Here is a 21593-nt window from a genome sequence, read left to right as displayed (position 1 = left end):
TGGCCTTTTCTAAATACTCAGAAGATGATAGGTTCTCAAGACAAACCCCATTCTGTCGGTTCAACACAACGTCGAGAGACCGACAGAAAGGGAAAGAAAGTTGGGTTATAAACAATCATGAGTAAATTATGACAGCCGTTTCAATTTTTGAGTTAACTGTTTCTTTCAGATCGAGTAAAGCAAACGCTTTCTCAAAGTCACACAAAGATAAATTACTGAGTGGAAATTAAGGTCAGCATCCGAGTCTTATTATGCCTTATATTTCAGACCTCATTATAAATGCCATACCCATCATTCTGTACTCTTCAATAGGGACACCAGATGGTTTGTCATTGGACAGACACCATTATCCAGTGTTAGGGGGCACATGGTGGATTGTGAAGGCCAAAGTGGTTTGGCATGATACTGAAATCCAAGCTCTGGGTTTGTTTGTACAATAGGCCATGATTACCCGTGGTTACACACACACGGGCACACACACACAAATGCTTCTCTCATCTGTGTAAGCACAGAAATGTAAGTATATACACACCAACAGATGGAGCAAAGAGATTCTTTTGGAGTGGAAAACAGGATGAATGTTTCTGAATATGAAAAAGAAAAGAAAGTTGCATAGGCATTTGTTTTAAAGAGTGGCATGGAATATGGGGAAGGAGGTTCAGAGATTTACAAATATTATTTAGATTTACTGTTTTCATTAATATTCCATGTTATTCTTATTTAAAGCTTCATAGATTATCTAAACTAAAGATGAACTGTAGATTTCCCATCAATATATCACAATCTGTCATTCTGTGTAGAATATTTTTTCATTTCCAAGAACAAAACTAAAACATAAACAATAACAATGAGATTAGAATGTACAAATAGCATTCACATTTTTGACTAACTTCTTTAAATACAGTTAACACTTAAATGGATAGTTCACACAAGAATGAAAATTCTTTAATCATTTACTCAGTCTCTTGTCATTTCAAACCTGTATGACTTTCTTTCTTCTGCAGAACATAAAAGAAGATATTTTTAAGAATGTTGGTAACCGAACAACATTTGCCCTCATTGACTTCCATTGTACGAACACAAAAACCACTAAGAAATTTCTCAAAAAATCTTTACTTATTTTCCACAAAAGAAAGTGTTATATTTTGCATGACATGAGGATGAATATATGATGACAGAATGTTTATTGTTGGTTACTATCCCTTTATGGCAGCATTTTTTAGTAACTATACTTCAAGTGATACTCAAGTGCTTACAAGTGATCATCACTTCATGAAATTGAATTGTTGTCTTCTGCTAAACATTACTAATAAATAGATTTTGCCTTTCATTATAACAAATAGAAGAAATTAAACACCATCCCAATAATTGTAATAGCATAGGCTACTTTAAAGAAACATTACAGTTAACAACTGCAGCAGGTTTGTACAGTAACTAGAGACTGTAACTTTATTACATAAAAACGAAACATTTTAAAAACACATAAGCATTTGTAAATATACAGTATTTCAGTTAAATGATCCCACATATTACAGTGATTGCTGTTAGGAGAGGATAAGCACCCTTTCTTAAAAGATCTTCACTTAAACCATCATTGTATTCTATAGAGCCTATATAAAAGCATTCTTGTAATCTTAAAACCATTCTGACTTTATATCTACAAAATGTGTTATTCTTTTTTATTATTAATATTATTTATAATTCAATTATTCATTTATTAAAGTTGGTACAAATAGCTACATGTGTTTCTCTGAACTTTCACTCTCTCTCATTTGTCTATGGCACAGATCTTCTCTTCGTACTCTAAATCTGTACACCCAGGTGTGCCACTTAAACACCCTCCCTTAATTACAGAATTCTGACAGCATCCATCATGCTCCCAATGTGACTCTACAGAAAGAGCTATAAATAGCACCAATCTAGGTCCTACCTATCTGCAATAATGGGATCCTAATCACTTGCCAGGGCTGTTCTCCCCCTAAACCGCACACATGCTATCACATGAGACTTGGAGATTGACAGCTTTTAGAAGCGAAGCACATTAACGGTCCAGCCGCTGAAAAATCAGCATGAATTTTGCAAAGCCTTTTTTATTTGCTCCTAAATGAACGTTGCAGAGAAAATCCATTAGCATGTATTCTGATCTCTAACAAGAATCCCTCTGTGGCCATGACTCTTACGGGCCTTCAGACAAATGGGAGCATGATATAATTTGACATAGAGAGGGTCTTATTACAGCCTGGTAATAGCAAAAAACTTTGATCATAAAATGTCTCAATGGGCGGCAATCATGACTAAGTCTAAAAGCGATTGCACAAAGGTTAGGGAAAGTGGTTACAGCACGACATGCTTTGAAAAAAAAGAAGAATTCAAATGGCTCACTTCTCAACAATTACAGGCCAATAGCTCAATTATTTTGGTTAAGTATAGCTTTAGAAATTGGGTATGAAGCAGTAGAATAACTTTGATAATCTCAGTTCAATCTTTGAGAAATGTTTCAATGACATCATATAATTTATACAGCACAGTCTTAAAGCATAAGTTTTTGTATTACTTTTTATTGCACCTTTATTACATGTCTTACAGTTACATTGAGACTGCAGTTTCATTCAAATCAATGTAATGTAGATATGGTTCATATTCGCTGTACAAACTGTTTTGCATGTATCACAGTACATTTTAACACATATTGCACTATACACTGAAAAAAGTATTTTTGGGGTAGTAAATTTTCTTTAAAAAACTAAAGTCTTTCTACATAAAAAAGTTAGTTGATGTGTGAACTTGAAAATGTTGGGTAAAAACTAAAGCGGTATTTAAGTTGTGCATGTATTGATTAAGATAAGTAAATACTAAAATGTAATGTTTGTTACATTTACACTGATTACTCAAATAAATTCTACGTTTTTTACGTTGTTATAAATACTTAAGTTTCTTAATAATCTTTATAAGTGCAACTGAACAATCCAAGTTGGTGTCATTTCGCAATATTTTTCTAAGTACTTTAAAAAAATGTGAATGGCAACTTATTTTAGTTATATTTAGTTTGATATTTTCTAGACAGAGAATTGCTCTTGTATATTGTTTATATATCAAAGTATTTGTCAATGTGTATGAACGAGAAGCCTGCCATTTGAGGGATGGTTTCTGAGGGAGCGGTATCATCCATACAAGCAGGTTTTAAAGTTAACGTTAATTGTCTTCTAAATGTTTTATATTATCGTTATTTTTATTATTTCTCGTTCATATATGTTTAGCTAATGTTAAGGCCCATGTTACTGTAATTTAGAACTGTTTTGCAGCGACAATGTCTTTAGGTCGTCATATTTTGAGACAGGTTGTTCTTTGCGACATTTAAGTAAATTATTCGACAATGTTTTCCACAAGCATTTCTTTATTTTCACTCGGACAAGTGAATGAACAACAGCAGTGATTCACAACAGTAACGTTATATTTGGCGTCACATTTATATTTTTTAATATGACAATTGACAATAGGCTAACTTTTATGTGTGAACTTTTATCTTCCGCATCCTCTCTGCTTATTACTTTGGTGTGCTAGGCGATACCGTTTTATCCAATTAGCATTAATTCGGTGATGGCGTGCGCAGTAACCTGCACGTAGACATATTCTGCCATGTTTCTGAACTTGACTGAGCTGTCAACCGCTCACATTTAAAACAAGGCAGCTGCCGCTACAGGAGCGTCATTGACGCGCTGATCGATCATCCAGTAACGTTAATACATTTGATCAGGTAACGAGCATTAAAGTGTAGCTAAGTAAGCAAACAAGGTAACTTAGGGGAAGCTGTGTTGTATCATGAATAAATCATGTCATGGCTCTGCTTCATTTAGTCATGTCTTTCTTGGTCCTGTAGCAGAGCCATGGCAAAGCCTTTGGTTATGTGTGGAGAGAAACATATTATTGTCCTTTTGACAATAATATACGTTCTCTCCAGTGTCTCGTCATTGGCCCCGCTCCTCTCGTTTCCTTGTTATCTTTCCCTGAGTGTTTGATTACCCACAGCTGCCCCGTGTCGTTATCCCTCGTTTGTGTTCCCTTTAAATACCCTCTTGTTTCTTTGTCCTGTGCTCGTGGATTGTTCTGAGTATGACGTTCTGTGTACCTGTACCTTGTGCCTTGTCTTTTGTTTCACTCAATGGTCATGTGCTTCTTGTTTTTCCTTACTCCCGGATACCATTGTCTTACCTTGTCTAGTTTTACATTTCTTGTTTATTTAAGATGTTGTGTCGCTGGTTGTTTTGTTAGTTTGTTTTTTCCCCCTCGTGGGAAGTGTTTTGTTTCAGTTTATATTTTAGTTATAGATCAGTTTTTCCCCATTGTGGGTGTTTTTGTTTCCGTTTTTGTGTCAATAAAGTGTTTTGTTAAACCCTTCATTGCCTGCCTGCATTTGGGTTCCCTTTCTGTCGGTCTCTCAACGTTGTGTCGAACCGACAGAATGGGGTTTGTCTTGAGAACCTATCATCTTCTGAGTATTTAGAAAAGGCCAATGAAAATCGGCGAATGAAATTTGCATGCCGGGCTCCTCCCTGGATGTCCGGGTATAAGAGGGAAGCCGGCGTGCTCATTCATTCACCTTTTGTTCTTCAGAGCCTATGCATCTGGTGAGCTTCTCTACGATCTGGGTGATCATTCTTTCTGCTGGAATCTACGACGTGGACAGCGGACGGTCCCTTCCTGCAGTGACTCTCCTCTGGGCGTCTCGGCAGTTCCGGAGGTGTTCGAGCAAATTTCCTTTTCTAAAGGAGCAAATTTCTCCAGCGTGGCTTGTCCCGCTGTTCTCATGGGTGCAACACACTCATCGAGGAGGGGGACGGACACAATGCCTGCTTCCAGTACGCTGGGGCAGACGTTGTGGATACGATTCAGTGACGATTCAGACGTTGCGTCACAGGTGGCTGTGTTCCCACGGGACTCAGCCACCACCTCGTTTGCTCCCCGTTCCGTGGAGGCAGGACTACGGCCCTGCCGTCCGCTATGGCAAGCAGCGAGGGTGATATGAGGATTACTGTGAGCGATAATCCGCCAGACACGGCTCACGGACCGTTCACACCTCATCTCGCTCGTCTGACCGTTCCCCAAAAAGACGGTCCGCCGTCTTATTCCTCAATCACGTATTCGGACACGATGCGTGATGATGAGATTTCTCTTGCAGCATCGGGGGGTGACGTACTGCCATCCGACTCCGACGATTCCTCGGGCTCCCTCCCTCGGGGGGTCGAGCCCAGGAAAAAGCTGATGTCGAGATGTCGGCCATGCTTTCCCAGGCCACCGTGAGTGTTGGGTTGCAGTGCCCGCACTGCCTCTCCCGGCGCTCGCGGCTGGCTACATGGCGCCTCGGGTTTGAGCGTGGCTCCAAGCCGCGCCCGCCCCCAGTGCCGTGTTTACCGGAAGTGCATGAGGAACTTTGTAAGACCTGGAACTCCCCTTCCCGGCACGTTTCACGTCAAACAAAGTTCTGTCACCCTCTCTTCCCTCGAGGTTGAGACGGCTGGAGGATACGTCGGGTCCCCCAGGTGGAGTATGCCGCCGCGGTGCACTCGTGCCCGTAGGTGGCGGCCACCTGGGGGGGCTCGACCTAGACTCCCGTCCAAAGCATGTGGTGTCTCGGCATCTCTGGTGTCGAGAGCTTACATTGCGGCGGACCAAGCTGCCTCCTCTCTCCACGCTATGGCTCCTGCCAGGCCAGGGCGTTGAGAGAGCTCCACGAGGGTAAGACCGACCTAGCGCTTATGCAGGAACTCCGCGCCGCCACCGACCTCGCTCTACGGGCGACCAAGGTGACCACGCGGGCCCTGGGTCGGACGATGTCCACACTTGTGGTCCATGAGAAACTCCTCTGGCCTATCCTTGCGCAGATGAGTAACGCTGAGAAGGTCCGCTTTCTCGACGTACCCGTCTCGCAAGGGGGGGCTGGTTGGTGTTACTGTCGAGCCGCAGCGGCCCCGCTCACCCTCCGCCCGTCGGGGGGGGGCGCGCGAGACCCGCACGCGGCCTCCCCGGAGGGTTCTTGACAGTAAGAAGCAGTCCTCCGTGCCGCAACTCGGCCGCCTCGGCCGTCGAGTCCCGTGCACTGTCTGCTTCCCAGCAGCCCTGGTCCTCTTCAATGCCCTCCAGCTCTGCGGCCCCCCTGGAGGAGACAGCGAAGAGGAGACCATCGCCATCAGCAGCCGCGGCGCAGCGGCCGTCATGGGAACACCTCAGGGGGATCGAGGCTACCATTGGGCCCGACCCCAGCCACATCGCTGGGAAGTCGGATAGGGACGGATCCTGCCCCGTCTCTCCATCTGCTGGCCCCCTCCGGGGGGCTGGCGCCCACTTACTCTCAAAGAAGGAGAGTTTCCTCTCTCTCTGGGTTACCACAGCCGCTCTCACCCTCTGCACGACGGTGAACAGCAAACTCGATGTTGCGTCATGGCAAAGCACAATGTCGAGTATAAACACCAGCCCTCAGCACTCTCAGTCAGACAGTGCGTTGAGCTGCACAGTCGCCAGGCAGGAAAAACGGCAGAGCCGATCTCCTCCCCGGGGGACCTCCCCTGGCAAGGAATCCGTACTGCTAGCCATCGAACCACCCCCCGGGGGGACGATGAAAAAGATCGTACCTTAGTTCCGTCTCATTCTGGGAGCCTGTCCTGCTTCCCAGGCTGTCAGACTGGCTAGGGAAGACGATCCGTCTCGGCTACGCAATCCAGTCGCCTCACGCTCGCCAAGTTCAGCATCCAATGTACCTCAGTCAGAGGCTAGGATGTTCCGTACTTCGGGCCGAGGTCACCACCCTTCTGGTGAAGGGAGTGATCGAGCCCGTCTCACCAGCCGAGATGTTCAACGGGTTTTACAGCCTGTACTTCATTGTCCCCAATAAAGGTGGGGGGTTGCGCCCTATCTTGGGTCTGTGTGTTCTGAACAGGCACCTACACTTAGCTGCCTTTCAGGTTGATCACGCAGAAGGACACGTACGTCATGTCTCGATCCTCCTTCTACATCGGCCGTTCCGACGGTTCGTGTTCGAGGGACGGGCATATCAGTACAGGGTCCTCCCCTCGGTCTGTCCCTGTCTCCACGAGTCTTTACGAAGGTCGTGGAAGCCACCCTCCTTCCCTGTGGGAAGGAGGTGTGCGGGTACTAACTATCTCGACGACTGGCTTGTTTTGGCACACTCTCGAGATCTGTTGTGTACACACAGGGACCTGGTTCTCCTGCACCTAGATCGGTGGGGCTACAGGTCAACTGAGAAAAGAGCAAGCTCTCCCCGGTGCAGAGCATCCTCTTTCTCGGTATGGAACTCTACTCTGTCCTCACGAGCGGCCCTGCTCACCCCCCGGGGGGCGCGAGACCCGCGATGAGGAAGCCCGCACCCTCCCTGAGGCGCGCGACTGATTAGCGCGCCCGATCAGTGTTGAACTGCCTGAAGCTCAGACAGTCAGCGGTCCCCCTGTAACAAGAGGCTCCTGGGATACATGGCATCCTCGGCGGGGGTGGTCCCCCTCGGGTCGATGCACATACGACCGCTCCAACACTGGCTGCAGAGTCAAGTTCCTTGGAGAGCGTGGCACACCGGCAGCAGGCGTATGGTCACACGCTTTTCTGCCGACACACCCTAACCCCCTGGTCTCCATGACCTTCTTGCGGACAGGGGTCCCCTTTGGGATGCCTCCCTGCAAGGTTGGGGTGCCGTGTGCAACGGGCAAGCAGTGTCGGGGCGGTGGACGGGCCCCCGCCTGCGTTGGCATTTCAACTGCCTAGAGTTGTTGGTTGTGCTACTTGCATTGAGGAGGCTACTACCTCTCGTGCAGGGAAGCACGTGCTGGTCCGGTCGGACAGCACAGCTGCTGTGGCGTATTCTTTCACTCACAGCAGCTAACATGACTCGCCCGACGCCTCCTCCTCTGGAGTCAGCAGGTGATCAGCTCCCTGCGAGCCACACACATCCCAGGCGTCCTGAACCAGACAGCCGATGCGCTCTCTCGTCAGTCGACGCCTCGCGGAGAGTGGCGACTCCCTCCCCGCGCAGCCGGCTCATTTGGGGCAGTTCGGCCAGGCACAGGTGGTCCTGTTGCCTCCCCGGACTCCACCCATTGTCCGCTTTGGTACTCCCTGTCCGAGGTACCCTCGGCACGGATGCCCTTGCGCACAGCTGGCCGCGGGACAAGCGGAAGTACGCTTCCCCCCAGTGAGCCTCATTGCACAGGGCCTGTGCAAGGCCAGGGAAGAGGAGCATCAAGTGGTACTAGTTACGCCCCTTCGGCCTAACCAGGACTTGGTTCTCGGAGCTGAGGCTCTGACAACAACTCCCCCCTGGCCGCTCCCCCTGGCGGACAGCTTCCCCAGGGGAAGGGGCACGTTACGGCATCCCAGGCAAAACCTGGTCTCCATGTCTGGACGGGACGAGGAGATCCTGAGTGACCCACCCCCGGTCCGGTTGGGACGTCACTCAGGCTAGGGCTTCGGCCACTGGGCGGCTATACGCCCATAGGTGGCGCCTCTTCTCGTCCTGGTGCTCTTCTCGGCGAGAAGACCCGCGGAGTTGCTCGGTCGGGTACGAGCTGTCCCGTCCTCAAGAGAGACGGGGGAGTAACCTCTCCCCCTCCACACTGGGAATGTATGTAGCCGCTACGGCCGCTCATCATGACCCAAGTGCTGGGTAGCCTCTGGGACAGCACGACCTGGTCATTAGGTTCCTAAGGGGCGCGAGAGGGTGACCACCTTACCCGCGCTCCGTACCCTCTTGCGACCTAGGTGGCGGGCCTCAAGAGGCCCCGCCCCCTTCGAGCCTCTCGGGGTTGCCGCTCTTTCTCAGTCTTGATAAAGACGGCTTTCCGCATGGCGCTCACCTCCAAGAGGGTAGGGGATCTACAAGCACCCTCCGTGTCCACAGATTGCCTAGAACTCGGGGCCGGGATTCTCACGTTATCTTGAGACCCCGCCCCGGCTACGTGCCCAAGGTTCCCACCACTCTCCCGAGAGACCAGGTGGTGAACCTGCAGGCGCTCCCCACCGGGGAGGAAGACCCAACCTATCCGTGTTGTGTCCAGTACGCGCACGGCGCCTCTACTTGGACCGCACGCAGAGCCCAGAAGCTCTGAGCAGCTCTTTGTCTGTTTCGGAGGTCAGCAGGAGGGCTGTCTCCAAACAGAGGCTGGCGCACTGGATCGTGGATGCCCTCGTTAGGGCATACCGATCTCATTTCGCCCCTGCCCGTTGGGGGTGAGGCACACCCCTCGTGGGCACTGGCTCAGGGCGCCTCTCTGGCAGACATCTGCAGAGCTGCGGGTTGGGCTATGCCTAACAACTCCGTGAGGTTCTAATACCTACGCGCGGAACCGGTGTCAGCCCGCATCCTGGCAAGGTGTGGGACCGGCAGCCGGTAGGGCGTACGCCTGCGGAAGCCCTTCCCCCTCCGGGGGGAGCAGTGGCGATCCCGCCTCACTTCTTTCCCCTCGGGTAAAGAACAGGCATTCCATCCATCACTAAGCACCCTTCCAGGGGACAGGCTGGGCAGAGCAGCCCTGCCCCCTTAGGCCGGGGAACAGTTGAGTTATCTCCCACATAGCTCTAACCGGACCTAGTGCTCCAGACGTGGTAACCCCCCCTCCGTGGGCTGTTCCGTCTGATGTATCCTCATGAATGGTTCCCACCTTGGCAACCCATGACCTCCCCAGGTGGACTCCCACCTTGCGGTTAACTCCTGCAGTCCGCACATTCCTCCCATGAGTTCTCCCCTGATGGTGAGACCATGTGGTGTCTCCACTAATTCCTCCCTACGATAGGTAGTGGCCTCTGCAGGGTTTTCCCCCCAGGGGGGAATAATGCTTACCCAGTGGCCCGTACGGTGCCGGGCGGCTTCTCGCCATTTAGAGAACTAGGCCTCCGCCCGTGACGGCCGGTGACAGGGGCTTCCCAACTTTGTGTAAAGCTCTGGGTCCCCCTTCCTCTCCACTGGAGGGTCATAATTTCGCGTTAGCGTGTTCGTCTGACTCGCCCAGGCCAGTCAACGTCGCTCCGCAGAGATTGTGACGCGGCTCAGTGCTGTGGCGTTTTCCATAGGAACCCCATTCTGTCGGTTCGACACAACGTCGAGAGACCGACAGAAAGGGAACGTCTTGGTTACGGATGTAACCTCGGTTCCCTGATGGAGGGAACGAGACGTTGTGTCCCTCATGCCACAACACTGGCCGCCCACCCCAGCGGTCGGGGGAGGATGCTTTAGGCTCCTCAGACCAACAGGTGAATGAATGAGCACGCCGGCTTCCCTCTTATACCCGGACATCCGGGGAGGAGCCCGGCATGCAAATTTCATTCGCCAATTTTCATTGGCCTTTTCTAAATACTCAGAATATGATAGGTTCTCAAGGCAAACCCCATTCTGTCGGTTCGACACAACGTCTCGTTCCCTTCATCAGGGAACCGAGGTTACATCCGTAACCAAGACGTTTTCTTCCCTAAAGGGAAAATATTTGATTGGGGTAAAAAAACTAAAGTATATAATAAAGAGGTCAATATTTCACATTTATTATTTTTATTTTTTAGCTACTGTTTAATTGTGAGTGTATGTATGCAAGCACAATATGGTTTACTAATTATTTTTTCTCTAATTGCAGGAAATTGAGGGGGGGAGTTCAAAAGGACTGAAGACTGACTGAGAGCTGTCAGTTGAGCACATCAGAGTGGCAGACTTTTTAGGTTGAATTCAGGAATCGACATGTGACCTTCCATTTCTTTCTGCATGATGTGGCCTTGCAAAACATGTACTTTGATGTAGCTCATCAACAGTTGAAAAATAATACTGTGGTAAGTTAACGTTGATGTAGTATAATACTATGAAGCAGAAATACTGTGTTGGGATTGATTTCATTGGTGGTTATTACTGCAAAACCATGTCAAGTCAGTCAAGTCAACTTTATTTATATGGCTTCTTTTTACAATTTTCATTGTTACAAAGCAGCTGTACATGAAACATAATGACTATAAGCAAAACATTAAAGCTACACAAGTTTAAACAAGAAAAAGTGAACACACACAGAAAACAGACACGCTCACAGGCTCATACACTACCACATGCATAAAACACAACTTCACATGCACAAAGCACAATATACACACGCAAGTATGCACACACAGTATGCACACACACACACGCACACGCGCGCACACACACACACACACACACACACATGCACATGCATAAAACACAACTCCACACGCACAGAGCACAAATACACACGCACTGTTACTGTTTTAGGATTGCTTTCAATGGTACTAATGCCATTAGTAGCCACTAATGTTGATGCATGTAATACTGTGTTAAGATTGATTCAATTGGTTACATGGTTTTGCTATAATAGCCACCATTCTTGATGTTGTTTGTTTGTAATTGTTTTTATATGGTTTTGCATTTTATTGTTACATTTAAAACTAACTTAATGCTGCAATAATGTTTTATTAAGCGTTTAATAAATTCTTTTTGATACAGTTGAGTCCAATTATTGTTTTTGTTATCCGCAACAATGGTAGTATATTTATATGATTTTAAATTAATGTAATAAAATGAGGAAATTGTTTTACTTTAATATAAATACAATACATGTGAGCAAAAATTGCACTTTTACTGAAAAAGTTGAGTTAGATTTACTAAAAAAAAAATAATCAAACCTACGCAAAAATAACACATTCTATTTACTTAAGAATAATAAGTAATTTTTATGTAGAATTATCTAATTAGATTTACATAACTTTCTTATTACATACAGGTAAAAAAATTAAGCAATATTTATTCATAATTTCAAATTAAATTTACTAAAAAAAACTGAGTAGATTTTACTTAGTTTCAGGAGTAAAACTTACTTTACAAAAGTGAATGCAAAAACTTGCGATAAAAAAATAAGTAAATCCTACAAGTTGTTTTTTTCAGTGTAGGTATGTACTGCTTAGGCATACTTACAAAAATCTAGGGAGTTCAGAACATTTCATTAATTTCAACATTTCATAAATTCATTTAAATTTACATACTGGTTCACATAAGATATTTATCCATTAAAAATGAATAAAGTTCGCTATTTGATCTGTTTTAAGCTGAAATAACATTTATGATATGCACATATACTGTATGTTCTATTCTCGTTGACAAAAGCTCCAATATCCAGTATATTTTCTCTCCAATATCCCAGCCTGCCCTAGACCCCGGAAAGTCGTCCCTCCACAAAACTTCTGAAAGAAACCTTTTTATTCTTGCAAAACTCATTTAATATTGTTCTAAAGCAGAAGGTGGCAGCGAAAATCATCCACTCCATTATTTCCTCTTTAGCTGTTCGGTTGTGTACTACTACACCTTAAAGGATATCTGTGCTGCTCCATGCAGAAGGGACTCATTGTTCTTGATTTACCATACAGGGTAAGTCATTGATTCAGTGCCAAACGGAGATTACACACCTGCAGTCTCCAAGCACAGTTTTGGAATTGTCTACAGAACGGAGGTATCGAGACACAGCAGTTGTAAATGGCAATGCTAATTACATCACATGACATGGGAGATTTGCAAAAGCGGGGGTTTCTGCTATTGGAAACAACAGAACAAGGACTTTTTCCACGTAAATCAGCCGCTGTTGTCTCAAGTGTTTTGGTTACATCGAATGTTTATCTTCCCCAAAGCTAGTCGATGGCTTTTATGGATTCTTTGCTGGAAGTGTTTTGCTATAGACTCCATTTAATTAATTCAGCATTGACGAAAATGCAGATGCAAATACATGTGTATGTACTATGCTTACATTTAATCCACACCTGCATGCGAATGCAAATGTATAGTGTCATCTATATTGTTAAGGAGGACACTGGAGTCAAAAGCAGGGTCAGCAGATTTAATCAAAAACTCCCACACTCAAAAATAAAGACAGCAAAAACAGTTCATGACAGGGAAATCAAACAAAAAGGCTCGAGCGCTCGGCCAAACGACCGTTAAACAAAAAAACCCCCCAAAAAATATCCGCAGCAAGCGGAAGGCGAGTGAGGTGACAGGAGTCCACAAAAAACCCAACCGGGCTGGAGAGTTGACCGGAAAACCGGCTGTAGCGAGTCAGACACGGGAAGGCCAGAGGCCAGAGTTCTTAACCCCACGGGGGTGATCCTTACTGAATAGTAGCGGGTGTTAACAAGAGTCCGTTAGGCGGTGACCATGCAGAAATCCCCGTGCGCAGCTCGCACAGTCGAGTAGAAGGTCTCCCTTGGTAGAATCCTCGAGAGGCACCCCAGAGGAGAACTGGATGACTCGCCTGTAACAATCTCCGTGAGGAAAAGCCACAGCTCTGCGTCGACTGAGACGATGGTCAGAACACCGACAGGACGAACAGGACAAGGTGAGTACAGCACTGGAGCCTGGACAAGACAAGAAATTACAAACTGGAACCGACAAGACAAGACTGGAATTGTACGACAAGAGGCCAGCGATCGCCACGAAATAACTCTAACGGACTGACAAAGAACAACGAAAAACACAGGGAATAAAAGGAGAAGCAATCAGAAAGGAAAAATGAGAAACCAGTTGGGGAGAGGGAAAGCTAAGGAGAACCAGGTGAATCGGGGAAATCAATAATGAGACTTAGATAGGATAACAAGGGGGCGTAGCCCAACACACGTGGATACCAAGCACATGGCAACTGTCAAGTGCTCGACAAAACAAAAACAGAAGACAAGACAGACAAAAACCCAGAGGTGCTAGACCCGAACCCTGACACATATGTGTGAGATCACTAATGAAAAGGATTCTATTTTTACAATGTGTTGCATTTTTTTCTGTATAATTGATTTTATCAGCATAATTTGAATGAATGTGTTATATTGTATTTCATTACAGCGTGGACTCAAGCTAGCATAAATGCTACAAGCCCAACTGGATTTGGGTAAGGAGCTAACATATAAAAACTGCTTCATTTCGCTTCTTGAGGGGCGTTTCAGATTTCGCGTCTGAAATCGTGCGGTAAACACGAGCCACGCTGCTTTCTCAAGTCAAATGACCGTGGTGCGTGCGCGGCACTCTGAAAAGTTTAACTGATGCGGCGCGCCTAGAAAGTGTTGCAATTTTTGTCCGCGTCGCTCCATATTTGCGCGCAGCTGCCGTGTGTCTACATTAAAAATTAGGAACTTGCACGAGCAAAAGACGCAAAATGTTAATCGCCCCTAAGATTTCTGTTTTACATCCTGCAGACACTAAAACTTTGTGTTTCCAGGTTTGATTTATATTTAAATACCAACTTTTTAAAGGTCCAGTGTATAAAATTTTGCGGTATCCAACCAACGGCTCACTCCACCCCTCCCTTTTGAAGCATACGGTGGCTGACACAGTACAAATATTTTGTGATGTTTTTTTTCCGAAGGAGGTGCTCTGTAGAGCAGTTTGTCCGATTAAGTACTGTATATTATATGGCATTTCTATCAATAGATAGAAAAAAATACACATTGGATGTCACGACGGTGCGTGGAAGAACCCAAATGCAGGCAGGCAGAGATGAAGGGTTAACAGAGAAGTTTATTAAATAATAAAACAAACCAAAAACCCACGAGGGGGTGTAACACACAAACACTATAAACAAAAGACTTATCAAAGGGCAAAGAAAAACTTCCCCCTTTGGGGCAAAACAGAAATTAAAGCAAAACTAACATAACTCACTTAAGATACAAACGTAGGGAGAGACAAGGCAAAGACACGAGAGCACGAAGCAACACGAGCACAGGAACACGAGCACGAACATCCACATGTACAGAACAATCCAACAGCACAAGACAAAGAAACATGAGGGTATATAAAGGGAGAGACAAACGAGGGATCATTACACGGGGCAGGTGTGGGACATTAGATGAGAGGAAAGCAATACAAGAAACGAGAGGGGCGGGGCTAATGACAAGACATGAGAAAACACATGAGATGTCAAAATACAAACATCTCATGGCTTTCTCACATATAACCTAAGGCTTTGCCATGGCTCTGCTACAGGACCAAGAAAAACACGACTAAAGGAAGCAGAGCAATGACAGAAGCCCCCCCTTTAATGAGCACCTCCAGGTGCTCACCAAGGGGTAGATGGACAAGACAAGGAAGACTGAGACAAAGACAAGACCAGACAAAACTTGGAGAACAGAATAAGTGGGAGACAAGACAAAATAACAAAGGGACTAGGGTGAGACAACCAAAACAACAAACATGGGAGGGGCCAAACCAGAGCCCATAGGGGGCAGTCCATGGGGGTGGGGAGAAGTCCCAGTCCCCGGCTGCACCTGAGGGTGCGTAGTCCAAGGGGACTTAGGAGGAGTCCTGGGGGGAACAGTCCTTGACCCTGGGGGTCTCCCCGGGGCCGGATTGGCTGCCGGACTAGGGACCGGCTGGAAGGCCGGCTGGAAGGCCGGCTGGAAGGCCGGCTGGAAGGCCGGCTGGACAGGGCTTGACGCCAGCTGGAAGGCCGGCTGGACAGGGCTTGACGCCGGCTGGAAGGCCGGCTGGACAGGGCTTGACGCCGGCTGCTATACCGGCTGGGGCGCCGGACTGGACACCGGACTGGACGTCGGACTAGACCTTGGACTAGACATCGGACTGGACGCCGGACTGGACGCCGGCTGCACCGGACTGGACGCCGGCTGCACCGGACTGGACGCCGGCTGGACCACCGGACTGGACGCCGGCTGGACCACCGGACTGGACGCCGGCTGATCCACCGGACCGGACGCCGGCTGGACCACCGGACCGGACGCCGGCTGCACCGGACCGGACGCCGGCTGCACCGGACCGGACTCCGGCTGCACCGGACCGAACACCGGCTGCACCGGACCGAACGTCGGCTGCACCGGACCGGATTCCGGCTGCACCGGACCGAACGCCGGCTGCACCGGCCCGAACGCCGGCTGGATCACCGGACCGAACGCCGGCTGGATCACCGGACCGAACGCCGGCTGGATCCCCGGACCGGACGCCGGCTGGATTACCGGACCGGACGCCGGCGGGATCACCGGACCGGACGCCGGCTGGATCACCGGCCTGGACGCCGGCTGGATCACCGGCCTGGACACATGACTGGACACAAGACTGGACACAGGACTGGACACAAGACTGGACACAGGACTGGACACAAGACTGGACACCGGACTGGACGCCGGCTGCACTGGACTGGACCCCGGCTGCACCGGACTGGACACAAGACTGGACACCGGGCTGGACGCCGGCTGCACCGGCCGGGTAGGAGTCCACGCTGCCCGCCGTTGCCTCTTCTTCTTCCGCCTAGCCACCCGGCTGGTGGTCGGGTGATGGAAGGAGGTATACGGAACGGCTGGCTCTGGCTGGGACTCCTCGGAGGTGGATCCCCAGGACGCTCGCCTCCCCCACTTGCCAACGAGGTTGGTGGACGGTGGAGAGGCTGCCGTTGAACTCCCCGGGGCCACGACACCCATGACGCAACCTTCCGGGATGGACGCTAGGCAGGAGCGTGGAGCGTCAGGAGAGGAGCTGATGGGGAGGCCACTCAGCAGCTCCTGGAAGGATCCTCGGATCATCCTCTCGCGAATGGCCCGAGGAGGAGGTTCGACGAGACCCGCCAGGAAGAATGCATTGAAGAGCGCCTCTGGCAGAAAGCCCCTCCGAGACGCAGATGTCCGGGCATACTCCGCCAGAGGTTGATTGCCCTGGGGTGGAATCGGGCCGTCACCCTTCTGGATCAGGGTTGACGTTGTCTGCCACCAATCGGCCAACTCCCGCCTGGTAGAGGCCGAGGTGCTGCCTGCTGGGTTCATTTTGGGCTGTTGGATTCTGTCACGACGGTGCGTGGAAGAACCCAAATGCAGGCAGGCAGAGATGAAGGGTTAACAGAGAAGTTTATTAAATAATAAAACAAACCAAAAACCCACGAGGGGGTGTAACACACAAACACTATAAACAAAAGACTTATCAAAGGGCAAAGAAAAACTTCCCGCTATGGGGCAAAACAGAAATTAAAGCAAAACTAACATAACTCACTTAACATACAAACGTAGGGAGAGACAAGGCAAAGACACGAGAGCACGAAGCAACACGAGCACAGGAACACGAGCACGAACATCCACATGTACAGAACAATCCAACAGCACAAGACAAAGAAACAAGAGGGTATATAAAGGGAGAGACAAATGAGGGATCATTACACGGGGAAGGTGTGGGACATTAGACATGAGAGGAAAGCAATACAAGAAACGAGAGGGGCGGGGCTAATGACAAGACATGAGAAAACACATGAGATGTCAAAAAACAAACATCTCATGGCTTTCTCACATATAACCTAAGGCTTTGCCATGGCTCTGCTACAGGACCAAGAAAAACATGACTAAAGGAAGCAGAGCCATGATCTAAAATAAATGCGTTACAGGCACAAAGCCATTTTGACTGTCATTAAAACTGGCTACCAGTTGATAAAAGATGTATTCATAAAAAAAGACATGATTACAAGACCCACAAACAAAATTTCAACTGCTATTAGATTATTAATGATAATCTTAAATCTATAAATTTACCTTATTACTAAGTTGTTGTTTTTTTAGCCTTTTTGTGCAAGCACTGTCGAGCTTGTGCAAAGGCAGGAGCTATTGCCAGAGGGGAACTGGAATCCCCTGGTTGGGCCTGGGTTCTGCTGAGGTTTTTTTCTTCATTGGAGTTTTGGGTTCCTCGCCATGTGTCCTGGCAAAGTCCGCAGAGGAGGCGAGCTAGGTGGGTACATCCAGCGTTCATGCTGCCTACTGGGTTCGGTAGTGGCTCTTGCGTTCTGTCACGGTTTGCGTGGTGAAGAACCCAGATGCAGGCAGCGGTACGGAGTAACAAGCAAGACTTTAATAAATACAAAACAAAAACACCCACAATGGGGGACGGACAAAGTAACTAAGAAATACTTAAATGAAAAACTCAAAACCTTCCCACGTGTGGGCAAAACCGGAGAGAAACAAAACCTAAACTGGACAGGGATATATACAAGACTCGACTTACTTACAGAGATAACGACGAGAGGTAAATACAAACAGGTAAGCACAAAGTACACACGAGTACAGGGTACACAGTACATACAACGCAAGAGCAGAGGACAATGAAACATGAGGGCATTAAATAGGAAAGACAAACGAAGGATAATTGACGAGGGCAGGTGGGGAACATTAGACACGGCATAGAAGCAATACAGGAAACAAGAGGGGTGGGACCAATGACAAGACACGAGAAAACACATGGAGTGTCAAAAGATAAACACCCCATGGCTTTCTCACACAAAACCTAAGGGACCTGTCACGATCCTGCCACACGACTAGAAAATCATGAACAAGAAGGCAGGACCGTGACAAGGACTATTCACAATATGACGATAACAATAATGATAACTATAACTATTTTATCATGTGTTTGGATGTTTTATCAGCTGGAAAGTTATATTTTTCCTCCATCTCTTTATTGTTAAAGTTGTGGTGTGGACTCAGCTATGTTCTTAAATTTAGAAAAAAAATTATAGCCATCATCAATAATGTGAATGCCCCTTATTTTCACATTTATAAATAAGTCCAAAACAATGGATGAATCTAGAAGTTTATGCCTTTAAATTGTATTTGTTTTTGCATGTGACTAGCTGCCATACGTCGCCTTCCAATTATAAAGTTCTATCTGCATTCTGAGCGTTTTTTCTGAGCTTCAAAGTTTTTGCATTCCATTTTACTTTTTGTTTTCTTAAAAAAGTTCCAAAATCTACAAAATGTAAATAAGTTGTCACAGAATAAGAATAACTCAATTTTGACAAAAAAAAAAAATGGCAACGATATGCTCATTTCGTCAAAAAAACAGAATGTTTGAATTAGCACGCTGATTGGGTTTTATTCATGAATACCCAGCATATCTATCACTAAATAAGCTCTTTTTAACCCATTGGAGTCACTTGGATAACCAAAAAATAGAACATATTCTAAATAACAAACTTAGTTTTGGATGTACTATCAAGAAATAAGTGCAGAAAGACTTGCATAAAATACAGGGATTGTGTAAGTATGTGCACTTGATTTGTTAAGGTGACGTGGGGAAAAAACTATTTTAAAAGGCACACATTTTGAAATCTCAATGCTTTAAAAACCTATGCTCAGGTTGTTATCTTACAAATCAGGAAAGAACCATTATGTAACATTCTCAGCTGCTTTCTCAAATAGACCTCTAGTCAAGCTCAGTGGTTTTCCATCACTAGTTTCCAACCAAAGTGCCAGAGAAAGCCTCCATGTCCCCTTCATCCCAATAGCAACCCACCAATCAGCCAATTACAGCCTGTGCTGAGATCTTACCCATTTATCACAAAGTTCTAACTATTACAGGGCATACAAATGAAGCCGGAAAATAAAAAGTGGCTATATGAAGTGTAAATTTCTTCTAAGGACTGCAAAGCCATTCATAGACTTCTGGGACACCACCTAAAGTGCTGCAGAATATGTTCAGCAGTCAAATGCAGGCAGTAGAGAGGTTAATGGTGAATGAGCAATTATTCAAACATCTGCTGCCACCCTGTTTGTTTTCCCAGCGCTGGCAAAAAAACTAATATCCCACAGGCGATTGCCTCCTCCCTCTGCCCCCGGTCCATCCCCACTTGGCTCAGCCGCAAGGAGGCCAGCTGCTCTACCTGTCTGTGGACAGTTGCAGGTCCCTGGAAATAGGACGGAGGGATTCCAAGAATCCAAGCCAAAGAATGAATGCATTGAACAAGTCTGTGGCTTAGCAGAGGTTACAGAGATGGAGGAAACTGGCTGGCAGCAGTTCAGCAAAATGTGAAGAGAGAAGCAGAACCCAACGTTCTTGCTGAGACTAGGATAGATTGGATTCGCTCTCAAGATCAGCTTGAATTGATCAGCCTTATCTCCCTGTCTGATTTGCAGTTTAGACTGAGCCCCCACTCCTTCCCCGCATTGAGCCAAGGGACCACGGGCTCCGTCTAATGCCATCGATTTCTCCCTTTACAGGGCTCAAATATGCCACGGCCACTTAGACAGACAAGCTAAGGAACCACAAATCAACAGATAGTGAGGTGATTGCTTTTCAATGAAGATGGATTGTCGAGCCACAAAAACTTGTGATTCAATAGAAAAAGGTTCAAGTCTGTTTCATTAAATCAGAATTTATAGTACATGATGTTTATATATGAAGTTAGCATGCATACAATAAAGGAGATAGAAAGGGTTCTTTTCAGTGATGCCACAGAAGAATTACATTTGGTTTCCTAAAGTCTTTAGTCTATTGCTTACTTTTTTGATATCCAGTAGAACCTTTTCCACTACAAAGAACCTTTTGTGTTCTTTAAAGAACCATAAAGCCTGACAAAGAACATTTTGAACCTTTATTTTTAGGAGTGTATGATATTCACATCAAACCAAGGAGCAAAATATTAGCTTGACATCATGCTGACCAAAAATATCCCAAAAATCCCCCAAATATCTGTGATAAGTGCATGGCTTCACTTCTGGCTCTGTGCATGTCTAAACTTATTTTTTGGATTCCATATATCGTGTTTGAAAGACCCTATTGTCTCCCACCGAGAGCATTTTGCAGTCCAATCAGATGTGCATTCAAGTTCCTCTTTTTCACTATTGACCACCAACTTCCCACCAGCCGGGAGAATGCCAGCTATCCGTATGCATCTGTATTTGCATGGAAATCACTTCCTTCGAGCAGGTGGTAACAAGCAGGGAGAGCCGAATCAAAAGAGACGGTGAATGTCTCTGTGAGACTCTCGTCGAGAGGTAATCAGCGAGCGGCTCTTTTCCACATTCAGATGTATTTGTTGATACGCCAGAGAGTGCTTGAAATCAAGCTGCTTTAAGAGTCTCTCTAAAACCTGATCTGTCACTTCTTAAAAAGAGGCAAATTCGGGGATATTTTTAGAACATGATACAAATATTTGATTTACATGGAATTTGCCCAAACATGTAAAGACAAATACGTTGAGAACGTGACCTCTATGTTTTATCAGCCTATATAGCGTTGTGGCGCAACCAACTTGTTTTGTATGTGTGTGTACATGTATGTGGGTTGTTAAGAAGTCAATAGACAAAAAAGCACCACAACCACAAAGTCTTCATAAGCATGGTCAACACTTGCTCCAAAACCCTGAAATAACTTTGCTGTTAGCAATGGTAAGCTTTAAATTGAAGAAAAATGTTTTGAGAGGTGGAACCTTTAAGTATAAGTTTGTGCCAAACACATTACCTGAAGAATTCCATGAAAGAAAATCCATAGCCGTGTTGTTCGGCAATCCCTGCACACACCACATTAGCAGATGCTCCAATCAGAGTCCCATTTCCTTTGGGAACACAAAAGAACGCAAACAAAATGAATAACTAAACAGGCTTTCATATTATTAAATGAAAACATGTTTGCTCAGTGAATTATTTCACAGCTGTGTATAGTTTACTTTATACTTTTTATATACTTTCTGAGAATTTGTAAACGTTTAAATAGCACATTCGCATTCCACAAACACAGCACTGAATAAACAGATCTTTATAAATGAATATTGATTTTGTGCCAGTATGTACAGCGGATTTTGTTATGCTGATTG

The 21593-nt window shown here is 46.4% G+C and overlaps 1 protein-coding gene across 2 annotated transcripts in view; it reads right to left on the bottom strand.

Moving 5' to 3' along the window:
- The window catches only part of oca2 (oculocutaneous albinism II), a 131228-nt gene that overhangs the window by 8572 nt on the left and 101063 nt on the right, over positions 1–21593 (bottom strand). Inside the window, exons 23-24 of one of the 2 annotated variants that reach the window (XM_057338257.1) lie at positions 21242–21335; positions 12499–13389 (exon numbers count right to left, since the gene is read on the bottom strand). In XM_057338257.1, coding sequence (XP_057194240.1) covers positions 13341–13389; positions 21242–21335 — 143 coding nt within the window. In that variant the 3' untranslated portion in view covers positions 12499–13340. Of the gene's footprint in view, positions 1–12498; positions 13390–21241; positions 21336–21593 lie in introns of those variants that run through there. The other variant, XM_057338256.1, reaches the window with a different exon arrangement.

This window comes from Triplophysa rosa, linkage group LG7, assembly GCF_024868665.1.
Source record: "Triplophysa rosa linkage group LG7, Trosa_1v2, whole genome shotgun sequence".
Lineage (NCBI taxonomy): Eukaryota > Metazoa > Chordata > Actinopteri > Cypriniformes > Nemacheilidae > Triplophysa > Triplophysa rosa.
This window is presented reverse-complemented; position numbering and strand designations above follow the sequence as displayed.